General features: G+C 43.7%; 1 protein-coding gene and 1 long non-coding RNA gene across 2 annotated transcripts in view; one reads left to right on the top strand and one right to left on the bottom strand.

Annotated features, from left to right (window-relative positions):
• NFATC3 (nuclear factor of activated T cells 3) overlaps positions 1-1,904 on the bottom strand; it is a 50,753-nt gene extending 48,849 nt beyond the window's left edge. The window contains exon 1 of the mRNA XM_083514927.1: positions 1,370-1,904. Coding sequence (XP_083371053.1) covers positions 1,370-1,511 — 142 coding nt within the window. The 5' untranslated portion in view covers positions 1,512-1,904. The remainder of the gene's footprint in view (positions 1-1,369) is intronic.
• Positions 1,905-2,629: 725 nt separating this feature from the next.
• LOC310712250 lies at positions 2,630-12,175 on the top strand. Its single transcript, XR_014528803.1, has 2 exons — positions 2,630-3,959; positions 11,868-12,175. It is a non-coding gene; the product is annotated as an uncharacterized lncRNA (long non-coding RNA).
• The last annotated feature ends 1,198 nt before the right edge of the window (positions 12,176-13,373 follow it).

The following is a 13,373-nucleotide window of genomic DNA, read 5'->3' as shown; positions in this document are numbered from 1 at the left end:
CAAAACATTCATTATTCTTTCCTCATTCAGGACCTGGAGAACAATCTTATTCATGCTTACTCAGAAGCAAGCTTCATTCTCTGATCCATCTGTCCTTGAGCATTTGTGGGGAAGAGAACTGATGGGGTGGGGTGGGATGGGAGAGAATGTCCAGAATTCCATAACATGAGTATAAAGTTCAATGGGACTTGCTTTGAAGAAAATGTACGAAAGACTGAAGCCACCGTAAGAGTCAAATCCTATGCATAGTTACAGAGTTCAATGCTACTTATCCCCTGAGAGTGCATACAATTGTATGCATTTTTTACACTCAGAAGTGAGACCAATTTTAGTTTGTAAGCTCCTCCAAGCAGGCACCTGTCCTGCTAGTGTTACCTAAATAAATAACAATTACTCACTAGTGAAATGTGCATAGCATTTACAGCAGACATATGGCTGAATCCTATGTGTGCTTACTCTGAATCACGTCCCACTAGGTCCAACAAGATCTATTCCCATGTAGGCTTATTTTGGATTGCCCCAAGCATAAATTTAAGTCACTGAATTGAACCAAATAGACATGCAGCTTGATCCTACGCACACTGATCCTGAAGCAGTTTTGACCATGTTTATTTATTTAGCAGATGCATAATAAATCCAATGGGTTCCAATAGGATTCACTCTCAAATAATCTTGAATAAATTTATTCCGTCAAGAGTTCCTCGCTCATGACCTCGTGGTGCAATTCCACGCACATCAATCCTGTGACTGGGGTCAATGTCACTTTCTTCCAAGTAACTTAACATACACTTATGCAGAATCAAGTCAGTGGAACCAAAAGGTCCTATGCGTCCACAATATATACACAGCAGCCACGCCCTGTGACCCGGATCCTACGCACGCCGGCTCTGTGACCACTGGGCCTTACTCCCGAGTAACCTTACACTCGTCTACTCGGAGAAGTTTGTTATCAGGCTTCAAAGTTCCGCAAGAATGTTTTGGGGGGCTTCTGTTACAGCAGCCTAAAGAGACTAACCCTGACAAATTAAACGTGCGCTGAATCGCAGGGCCACCATCACGCGCACACCCCTCACCAGTCCTAAGGCCAGCGCGACTCGGGTAGGGAAATCAAGGGCTGCAGCCAACCAAGACCTGCTCGGAGTAGTCCCAACGAAATAAAAGGGCGTGACTAATTCAGGTCCGTTAATTCCAACTGCTCTGCTCCGAGTAGGACTTGGTTGGGGGCAATCTTTTCCCCCTACCCCACCGCACCTCGCCAAAGCCCCGTCACGTCCGAAGCGGCTGGAAGGAGTTGCAAAGCTGCCGCCTCCCCCCCCCCCCGGCCGAGCCAGAGGGCAACAGGCGAGCCAGCCCGGTCCGCGAGACGCACCTGCTGAGGCGGAGGCAGGCCCAAGCGGCTGTGGCAGTGGCGTCGTCGTCGACGGCGGCGGCCCCGGCTGCTGCCCGTCCTCCCCGAAGATGAGCCTGAAGTCGAACTCGTCGTTGGCGCCGCCGCAGTTTGCCGCAGTCATCGGGGGGCGGGTGGGGAGCCCAGACCCCGCCGCCGCGCCGGGCTTCGTTGGGCTGGGCTGAGGCGAGGACAGGGGGCTGGGGGCGAGGGGGGGACGAGGAGAGGGGGAAGGGGGGCAGGGCGGGCGGGCTGCGGTGGCCCCCGTCAGGGCCGCCTCATAGTACTGCGTAGGAGAGGAGGAGGAGAAAGAAGGGGAGGAGGCGGCAGAAGCAGCGCTCCGGGCGGCGAAAAAGCGGCTTCTCCTTCCACGGTTTGGCGGCGGCAACGGCGACTCGGCGTCCTCGCAGCTCCTGAACTCCCGCCTGTCACTCACAAGTGCCGGAGGGGGGGGAGGGGAGGGGAAAGGCGACTAGAAGCCGCTGCGGAGGCCACGCCTCCCGGGTCTCCGCGCGCCGGGCCACGCCCACTCCCCTCACGCGGCACCTCCGCCATCGCGCCACGCCCATTTCGAGCCCTCCGCTCGCTTATTGGTTGGCGAACCGAGAAAAGAGACAAGAGTTTGCAGGGCCGCTAACAGTGCGGGTTTATTGGGTTTTTTCTTTTCTTTTTACATCTTCCTTTGATTGATTAGTATATCCTATTGATTATTTGGGGTTGTATTCTCAAAATTTAAGAAACATTTATTTAAAAACAGCAATGTATGCACACACAGAGGTACTGCCTCTTGGCTACAATCGGGCTCACCAAATTAGGATTGCAGACATTTGCCTGGGAATAAATCCATTTAATTTTTAAGGATTAAATCTAGGTTGCATTGTGCTACTGTGCAAATTGTTATAGCACAATCTTAAGTGAACATAAACTTCAGCAGATGTATGAAATGTAATGCTCTGTTGCAGTTATATTGGATTGCATCCAACATTAGTCATGCTCAGAGTAGTTAAAGCATTCGCAGTAGGGAATAAAACTATTGTTTCTCTTTTGTAGACCCAAATGAAAATAGCAGAGCCACACAAACAGTTTGATTACCCGCACTGAGCACTATCTTTCTGTTACAGGTCCAGAACTCTTTTTCACCCAGATCCTTGCATTAGCAGCACCACTGATCCCACTATGCATATGTACTCAAAACTAAACAGAGCAAGGCCGAATGTTGGTCAACAACAAAAGATTCCACAATTGGGCAATGCCTTTACAGTATTAAGACTTACTAAAATGACACATTATCACGAGCAAGCTTTGGACTGCTCCGGACCTCTTCATCAGCCTGACAGGGTGTGTTAGGCTGACGGAGAGTGACTGAGGCAATCTGAGCAACATGCTCAGTAAGGATTTGAAAGTAAGGATTTGAACCCTGGTCTTCCATACCCCAGTCTTAAGCTCTAACCATTGTACACTGCACTGTTTCTTTGTTTACTCGTGTTTAGGATTACAATTTGACAGTGACACCTCATTGTCTGTTTTGGAACTTTTCTATGCATTTGGAACATTAGTAGTACCTCATAAAGGGTTCCAGTACAGCGACATACAATCAATTAAAAGAAGATTGAGTGCGCGTTTATGGGAAGGGACCACCTAAAAAGCATGGGGATAGAAATGTAAAGGAAAATGATTATTTGGGGAGGCGGGAAATACGCTTTAAATGTATAGTATTTAACGTGAAACCTCCTTATAACGTCTCTACTTTGAGCGCAGAATGGTATGATCACCGCAAAGCCATGCAACCTCTTAAGAAATCTACTTTTCGTTTTAGAGTTGCGGTTTGTATGCCGTTTTACATTGATTCCTATGTACTTCTACAGCTCTTGTCCCTCATCAAGAGGATTCGAACTGCAATAAGAAGCCGGAAGTGTCTTTGTCAACCACAGGCTCTGGGCCCTTAAAGAGCAGTTCACTCCACCCGCCAGCTCTGTCCGCTGCCCCTAGCTTTACTGGCACGCGCGGGCCCCGCCTCCTTTTTACGTCACGCTTTCGTCGCAGCCAGTCTCCCACAGCCGTTGCTTTTTAGCTTAGCCACACCCGACAGCCTCTCCTTCCGCCCGTCAGGAAAGACTTTTGTCCCCTGGGCTCCTCCCTCGCCCTTCTCGTCTGGCTTTCCCTACGCAAGCTAAAGCGGTTTGCCCGATGACGTAAAAAAAACGGCCAGGACATTTTCGCCTCGTGACTAGAAACCAGTAGGAATTGTGGGTTCAGCTGTTTTGGTGGACTACGACTCCCATCATCCCTAATGGTCGCGCCGCGCTCACTGACCCTGACGGGAGCTGTGGTCCAACAATGTCTGGTTTAAAGAGACCTCCTGACTTTGCCCTTTTGGGGAGCGAACTAGCTTGTTTTGTGAATGCAGCACTAGCAGCTGTCCCCGGGCACACCAGGTGGTTTATGCCCGTTTAGTTAGATTCTGAGATGACTCTAGCCAAGCCTCGACGGGAAGGTGCCTACGAGTATATAGAGAGTAGTCCCTCTTCTGAGCTCCAGCTGATAACACTGGCCTAATCCTATTTCCCAAGAAGTAAGTCCGACTGAGTTTAGTGTTATTACTCTCTTTAAAAAAACACAGTACCTGGAACAACTCATCAGGATCCCCACAAATTGTTATTTATTTAATAGTATTCTAATAGCTCTTCATAAAAAAAATTACAGGGTGGTGGGAAAGTGTGAATAAAATAAATTCATACAACATATAAACTTAACAAAACACAGCAAGACAAAACAACCCCAGCCCCTGAAAACTTGAAAACATTCCAAAAACCACCTATAATCTAAAAGATCTGTCCTTTCGGCTGGGAACTCTGCCATCAAGTAATTCCTCAGTACACATTCAGCGCCTTCTCCCTCCCCATGCCATCAAAGAACCTGGATTTGCACCATGAACTGCCCAGAGCACTCCGCAGGTCAGTAAGTTGCAGCCACACTTGGAATGTACTTGTGTACAATTCTGGTTGCTTTTTGGTTACGAGGTAAGGGGAAACATGATAGAAGTGCAAAACATTGTGCAGGGTGTAGAGAAAGTAATATTGGAACCCAATGAGGCCATCATGTGGAGCTGAATGTGGGACGATTCAGGACAGACAAAGGGAAGTAGAGTACTTCATAATTTAGGATGAAGGCATTATGATACTGACCGTTTTATTTTCAATTCCTTTCCTACTGCTCCCTAACATAGAATTTACCTTTTTTTAAATTCACTGTACTGATTAGATAGACGATTGGTATGATTCTGCAGGTCTTTCTGTTTGTTCTAAAATTGGATGTTTTTTTGAGCTGGCATCTGCCCTCAAACACCTTCTTTAGCTCACCTGCAGCTGTACAAATAAAGCTATTCTCTCTTTCTGTCCTCCCTGCCCCCCCCCTTTCACTCTTGTGTCTCAAGGGATCTGCTGCAGATCACCAGATGGGGACTTTATGTTTTTTTCAAAGCACTTGGATTATTTTAAGTGCTAAACAAATTAGAAAGAAGGGGTGGGCCTGAGCCAATGAGGCAAAAACACAAGTGATAGTGGCAGCAGGGAGGGAGTGTGGGGAAAGTACTGCTTGAAAGAGAAGCTTGATCAAGCATCTTTTTCTTAAGATCTGGGGCGAGGGGCAGGGGACACGGAATACTCAGTGATGCCATCACTTTAGCACATATGCCCAGACCCCTATTCAGCAAAATAAGCAGAAGGGTTCCCAAATGCAGCCAGGCTGGCTTAACATGTTTTAAACTTTAAGAAGAAGCACTCTTTGAAGTGGGGAGGAAGATGCTAGTATTCTACAAGCAGGGCTAAGCTCAAAGGAAGCCCCTTTTCAAGCAGTCTCGCAAAAGGTGGGTTGGATTGGGGGCCTGGTTTTGCCTATCTACTTTGAAAGGGGCTTCTCTTGAACAGCAGGATGCTTGTAAAATACTAGCAACTCTCAGTCTCTCCACCAGCACCCCATGAGGAAGGGAGTTCATTGTTGCAATGCCTTTCTTTCTGCCCAGGTGGAGGAGGGAAGGGAGGGAGGGAGAAACCAAGATTTTACAAGGCTCCTGCTCAAGAGAAGCAAATGAATATGCTCCCTATTGTCTCTTTTAGTACCTATTGAGGGTCATTCTTCTTCAACAAGCTTTTAGTTGGAGAGTTCCCTCCCAGTCTTGTATCTATTTGAAATTGTTTTTATTGTTGACATTTTTATTGTTAAATCACTTTAAGAGGTTTGATAGGAAGTGATTCATAAACTGAATGGAAAAAATAAATCTAAAAAGGTATGTGTGTTTGTAAGACCGTTAACTCCAGAGTCTAGAATTATTATTGCAATGTTGAACATCTTCCAGTACGAGGCAAACATTGCAGTTGTGTTACTGTAGCTGGGATCTTTCATTTATTTCTCTATTTTTACTATTTGGAGTTGACTTGCACTTCTCGTTAAGGAAATTCTTAATACAGTGACATCCTCAAGGCAACTTTTGACTGTTATGCCAGATGAAATAAGAGCCCCAACTGCCTCTGCCTGCCAACAAGCAATTTCAAAAGAATGGTTCCAAAATCCATGGACAGGCAATACCTTTATTAGGCCCACCTAAACTGTCACAAAATATTTAGTGATTGAGCTTTTGAGTTCTTCAGAACACCTCAGCAGGCTGGATGTTAAGCAAAGTGAGGGAGAGGGAGAAAAGCTGGTTTGATGTTGAATCCACAAAGCCTGTTTCATTAGCCCCTTGGTGTGACATGATTACATAGAGATTTGCATTTGAGTTGAAATAAAAAATTTAAGGTTATATATATATATATATATATATATATATATATATATATATATATGTACCAACCAAGTGCATACATAGATGTGTGGACCACATGTCTGGAGCATCACAGAAGGACCGCCCTGAAACCATTTTGACTCCCAAACTGACCAAATGTTTTCTCTGCAAGGAGGGAGGGGGGAGCCTCCCCATCGTCTTTTTGTTCACAAATCCTGTTTTAAGGGTATGTCTGTGTATGAATAGGGTGAGCCTGTGAACTAAGTAAGGGCTCAGGAACAAAGTATTTGTCATTACAAAAGACTGACCAGGCTCCCCAGGGTATCCAATCAAGTGACCATTAACAGGTCTGCCAGACAGGAGATAACCAACGCACTCGGGATTTCTGTTGTAGACCACCCTTTCTGTAATGTAGGTATGATGTATCTGGGGGGTGGTCTTGAGCTATGCCCCTTACTGTGATGTAGGTATGATGTATCTGGGGGGGGGGGTGGACTCCAGGGCGGGCAATTTAAAATGTAAGGGCAGACACACCTTTGTTCTGGATCCTCCTTTCCTGCGTGTGAGGGGAGCACCCTGTTGCAACAGTTCAATAAAGATCAGGCTTACAAGCTGCTTTGCTTCTCAATATTTTCTGGTTGGCTTCTGTTATTTTCTCCAACCGATGGAGAACCTACAAAGGACTCTATAAGGGCTGTTGTGTCCCCCATAAGGGAATAAGGGCAGATTTTTGTTTATTTCAGAGTACTACCTGAAATTTATTTCTAACCCTACTCTTAGAGCCACCTTAACTAATCTAAAGGCCCAACTGATGCCAACTGCAATTTTAGAATAGCTTTTTCAAAAAAATCTCTCATGATTTTAGTCTCTGCCCTTGCAGCTGTAGTTCTATAGAGGACATGCCACATTATTTTATTGCCGTTTTCGGCAGTTAATACAGATTTTTCAGATCCAGCTGGGAAAGCTAATTGGTCTGAATGGCAGAAAATTGATTTTTCTGCCAGCCTCTTATAATCAAGAGACCCTATTAGCAGTGGCTGAATTCAGCATGGCAGGCCTCTAAAGTGAGAGCCTATTTTCTCTTCTCAGCAGTATGATAAAGAAGTAGATTTTGTTGCTACAGTGAACATTTTCTTTTGTTGCAATTATTTCTTTTTTTTCATTATTGTTCTCTGATGTGACTCTTGGCTGAAACAGTATAGACTGATGGTGAGTTTTATGTTCACTTAATAATCATAAGGCATTATCTTGTAATTGTTCTTTTCACTGCCTTTGCTATTGGGTGGAAAATGTTAACATCAAAAAAAAGTCCAGTGTCCATCTGTATTTAGAAGATGAGTGATAATATCCCAATACTTTGACTAATTTATTTCCTAATTTCTTATTTCTTATTTCAGTAGTTCCCCTGAGTAATCATGCTTATATTCAGGGTCAAACTGGTTTCATTTTAAGATATGTTTTAAAATGTAAGAAAATAGCACTAAAATGAAATACAGGATTATCTTTAGTAGTGTGAACAGCTGTCCCTATGATTGACTGTGGTCCTCATTGTGTGGACTTAAGATACAGGGTGGGGGCAGGGGCAGGGGCAGGGTGGGATTTCTAAACCATGCACACTATTTTAGCATAAGAACATTACTGCCATATCCATCTTTTTATATTAATCTAAAAACTGTTCACTGCACATGGAATTTATTTAATATAATTTTTCTATCTTATTGTTAAAATTATCTTTTTCTTTTTTTGAGGGGACAGGTTTATTGCTCAGAAAAGTGATTGGGCTCGAAAGAGAAGCAAAAGTGTAAATATCACATTGTTGATTCCCAACTGTGTAATTTGATATGAACTGTAAGAACAGCTGCCATATCATTTAACAGCAAAAGAACCAGATTAATTAAAATATAGCTGTTTGAATTTGCTGAATGTGATGATCTGTATATGCAGCAATGAGATGATTACAGCTAGGCTGAAGCTGATGCTATTAGAAACAGTCTCACAGTAATCTGACTTAATTTAGTTTTCTCCCCACCCTGTAGTTCAAAACTACAGTATAGCCTGACTGTCACTAAGTAAGGACAGGATGAGTAACCCATCCTCTTCCTCCCCTCTCCACATCCCGTTTCAGGCCAGTTGTGATTTTTCCTCATGATCATTTATGTCCATCTCAATATTTTAGTTTGGTTGAGTAATAGTTTGGTTGAGTAATAACAATAATTTTGGGAAGAGGAAAAAACTTTCTGCTTCCACAGCCCTGCCTAGTCTCCCCTCAACTCTGGCATCTTAATGCAGCATGCCCAGGATTCATTAAACCACAGTTTTCTGCTATGTCCACATTAGGACACTGCAGTTTAAGCACTAGCTAGATCCCGATTGGCAAACCATGGTTTGGAATTTTGGGTTATAGTCCGAACTTAAACCCACAATTTCCCATTTTGAATATGTTGTTGGGCTGGCCCAAGATGTTTTGCCACAAGAAATGCCACATCCCCTCATCTTATTCCTTGTACGGAAGCCAACTGGATCTGTAGCTGAATCCTACTTCAGCACGAATGATGAGAGAGTACACCATACTTCAGTATACAGTGATTGCAGTAGTCACGAAATTAAAAGACGCCTGCTCCTTGAGAGAAAGGCGATGGCAAACCTAGACAACATCTTAAAAAGCAGAGACATCACCTTGCCAACAAAGGTCCGTATAGTAAAAGCCATGGTTTTCCCAGTAGTGATGTATGGAAGTGAGAGCTGGACCATAAAGAAGGCTGATCGCCGAAGAATTGATGCTTTTGAATTATGGTGCTGGAGGAGAGTCCCATGGACTGCAAGAAGATCAAACCTCTCCATTCTGAAGGAAATCAGCCCTGAGTGCTCACTGGAAGGACAGATCCTGAAGCTGAGGCTCCAATACTTTGGCCACCTCATGAGAAGAGAAGACTCCCTGGTAAAGACCCTGATGTTGGGAAAGATGGAGGGCACAAGGAGAAGGGGACGACAGAGAATGAGATGGTTGGATGGTGTTCTTGAAGCTACCAGCATGAGTTTGATCCAACTGCGGGAGGCAGTGGAGGACAGAAGTGCCTGGCGTGCTCTGGTCCATGGGGTCACGAAGAGTCGGACACGACTAAACGACTAAACAACAACAGCTTAGGGGCTGCAGAGCACAAGACATGTAGTTCATGCAGCTCTGTTCTCCAACACCTCACTTGATCACCCCACCCCACTCTCCAGGCACCTGCTGCCTAAGGCAGCTTCTTCACTCTGCCTAATGGTAAGGCTGACCCTGAGATACTGGTGTGATGAACTCTAACAACATTGTATTAAGCCGTGAGAGAGGAGAGAGCCTAAGCACTTGATTGCTCTCTCTCTTAGGAGACAGCCTAAGCACTGAAGTGAGGTAGTGGGCTTTTACCCCACTCTTTTGCTGAAAGTGCTCCCCACATAGCTTACCAAGATTGTAAGACAATCCCTGCCCTCAGGCTTACAACTGAAAAGACATGACAGGAGAGGAAAAGAGAATGAGGAGGGAGGGGAAAGCAAGCTCAGGCAGTGGTTCTGAAAGTGACAGCTCTTAAACCAAGCAGCTGGAGTGGAAACAGTCTAGGTAGTCTGAATGGAATAGTACCACTAAGTGACAATTGAGTGACAAAGCAGAGTGTCAAAAGCAGCTGTCTCTCAGTAGAGGCCATTGAATAGCCTTGCTGAATATCTCCCCCTGCTCTGCAGTCTGATGGAATTGGTGCTGTTAGTTAACAATTTAAACTGACCAATGCAACTAGATTGTGGATGTCTCAGGCAAAAAACCCTTTTGCTTCAACTGGAGAGTGACTGTTTTTAACCTGTGTTGCTGCTGCTGTGTTGTTGACTTGATGAGTTATAAACAAAAGTAACAGATGCCCTTGTGAATATAAACATGACATTGGACTCCAATTTCTATCAGTCCCAGGCAGCATGGCCAGCGATCAGAAATGATGAGAGTTGTAGTTCATCAACATCTAGAGGGCACCACATTGGCTACCCCTTCTTCCACCCGTTTTGATAGAATATATAGTAGATTTTAGCTCTTGCTAATCTTCCAACCACACCGTGACATCTGAACTGGCCTCCCTCTGCATTTGATCCAGACTTTGCCACATTGGAGCTCTCACACATTCCAGGGGCAATATGTGGCGTGCAGTAAAGACTGCAGTAGTTCTCCTAGTGCCAGGACTCTGATGTCAGTACAGGAAAATCCCTCTTGTTCTTTAGTGAATATCAACAAAGTTGTGTTTGCCTGGGATGCATAGACTGGTAGCTACTCCAAAGCAACGCTGGGTGTGTCCTCAGCTTCAGATTATAGTTCCATTATCTGCAGGAAGGCTAGGCTCAACATTTAGCACTATTTTCCCCTCAGGTGTGTGAGAAGTTATTATTACTATTTCCAACAGTCTCTTACTCCAAAGGAAATGCCTAGTTGGCACAGGTGTGGCTTTGCTTGACAATAGAACCTCACCTGAAGCACTAAGGAGGCCTCCGGTTTCAGTCTGGAAATGTCAGAATGGCAGCTTTGCCAATGGAAACCCAGCCAAAGCAGGCTCTTTGTGGGAAACATGGCCTGAGGTAATTAAGCTTCGACAACTCCTTCTGAAGAGCAGGCAAAGTAGAGCAAGAAACAAACGAAAGGCACAATCCAGCAGCCAGGAAAACCCAGTTGAAATGAACAGGAAACTTACTGGTGAATTAGGCCCTCAAATGCTAAGTAAGCAAAGACTGGGAAGCCTTATGCCTGAGGAGCCAATGTGGCCCCTCCAGGCCTCTCTATCTGGCCCACAGAACTCTTCCCAGGCCATGTCCCCTCTCCCCAGGCTGTGCTACTTCATTCCCTGAGTGTTTCTGCCAGGCTGGAATGTGCCCTCAAACTCGCATAATGTTTCTTGCTTGTCTTGATGGAGGATGAAGAGAGGAGTATCTGAGCAAGTGTAGAAGTAAGCATACTGTATAAAGATTTTAAAAATCACATTTGTTTCTCTGCACACTTTTTCCTCTGGCCCTGCTCACCAGTGGCATGTGGCCCTCAGCTCTCACCTCAAAAGTATTCCAAGAGTATATAATAACTTTACAGTGCAATCCCATACCTGTATATTCATCCAGAAGCAAATTCTACTGAGTTGAGGGGAAGGCTTGCTTCTGAGCAGACATGACTAGGGTTGTACTGTTAGAGTCTTGGGAATGGGGAACCTGTGGACCTTCAGATGCTGTTGGACCCAACTCCCGCCAGCCTCAGCCAGCATGGCCAATGCTCAGGGTTGATGGGAGCTGGAGTTCAGCAATGCCTCTGAAGGGCTGCAGGTTCCCCATCCCTGCTTAGGAGAGTCGGTCTTCCTTGGGAAGGCTGTTGCATAACACGGGTGCTGCTATCGAAACCCAACCCCCCACCCTCTGGTGATAGCCAGCATCACTACATTTGGTGGAGGCACTCAGGGTTCAGTTAGGTACACAATACATATGTGACAAGGTATTTTTTTCAGGTAATGCATAAAATTACAGGAAGCCTAAACTGAAAAGTGTTACAGTTTGGGTTTATATAACCTGATGTCACATACAGTCCAATTACATATTTTGACCACCTTTCTTATGCAGCATCTATGCTCACATGCCATAACAGCGATCTCTCATGCCCTTACCCAAATGAAGATGACCTTATTTTCTCCATCTTCCTTGGCCCAGACAGGATCCGGGTTGATGCACAGCTCTTCAGATGAGACAGGCTATTATCAGCAACTTCTGATGCAACAGTTAGTCAAGGAGCCAAAGAAGACAACTCACTCTCTCCTCAAGGAAGCTCACAACTTCAACAAGGGCACTCATTCAAGACGGGCCAGCAGCTTGCCTCTCTGATCTATTATGCATTCCCACTCAAAATATTGACTGTTACAAATTAATAATTTATATAAGAAATATATCAATAAATCCAAGGTTATATACCTAAAGTTACAGGTAACCAACGGGTATAACTAATCTGCTTCGTCTCTTAAGGTCAGTCAACCCAAAATTTGTCCCGTTGTTTTCAGAGCTGTGCACAGAACATCTGAAGAAAGTATGTGAAAGAAGCTTTTCGGGGCTCAGAGTTTTTTTAGCATCAAAGCAACATTTTAAAAAGATACTGGTGAAATTCATCATTTTAAATACACACACACACACACACACATTTTTATTAATTTTCACAATAAACAAAATCATTACATTAAAGTAAAAGAAATAAAATGAAACATTTAAAATAACTGTATACACTTAGTATTAAATCCATATTGTGGGATTACTTGAATCCCCCGACTTCCCTCCACTCCCTCCCCTGGTTCCTTTGTATTATCTTCATTTATGCATGTCAATAAAGTCTTTATCTCTAATTACCTCCAAATTTAAACATTATCCATAACATTACAAGTGTTTTAAAAATCTTGCCAATGTATTCACTTCCTTACAGTGCTTTTGTAAATATGCAAGAAACATTTCCCATCCTTTTTTATATTTGTTATTATCTTGATTTCTAAGTATCCCAGTTAGTTTAGCCATTTCCGCATATTCCATTAACTTAATTTGCCAATCTTCCTTAGTGGGGACTAGCAATATTTGAGCGGCCGTTGTTGCATACATAAACAAGTTCTTGTACTCTTTAGGTAGATCAGTTCCTGTAATTCCTAATAGAAAAGCTTCTGGTTTTTTAACAAAGGTTATTTTTAATATTTTTTTCCAATTAGTTATATATCATTTCCCAGAATTTTTTGATAACCTCATCTTGCTACCACATATGCTACCACCTTCCGTTTCTTTACATTTCCAACACTTATTTTCCCTTGTTTTGTACATTTTTGCCAATTTAACTGTTGCTAAATACCACCTATACATCATTTTCATATAATTCTCTTTAAGTAAGGTACAGGCCATACATTTTATATCATTCTTCCATAGTCTTTCCCAATCTGCCATTTGAATATTATTTCCCACATCTATTGCCCACTTTATCATAACACACTTGACCACTTCATCCTTAGTTTCCCATTCCAACAATATATTATACATTTTTTATAATAATTTATTATCATTTTCTATTATTTCTCTCTGGAAATTTGAAGTTTCATAGGTGAATCCTTTCTTTTTATCGTTTTTAAATACTTCATTTAACTGAAAATATTATAACCAATCTGTTACCTTCCCTTTTATTTCTTGAAATTC

The sequence above is a fragment of the Podarcis liolepis genome, assembly GCF_965112155.1.
Source record: "Podarcis liolepis genome assembly, chromosome: 7".
Taxonomy (NCBI): domain Eukaryota; kingdom Metazoa; phylum Chordata; class Lepidosauria; order Squamata; family Lacertidae; genus Podarcis; species Podarcis liolepis.
The sequence above is the reverse complement of the archived record's forward strand: the minus strand, read 5'-3'. Positions and strand labels throughout refer to the sequence as shown.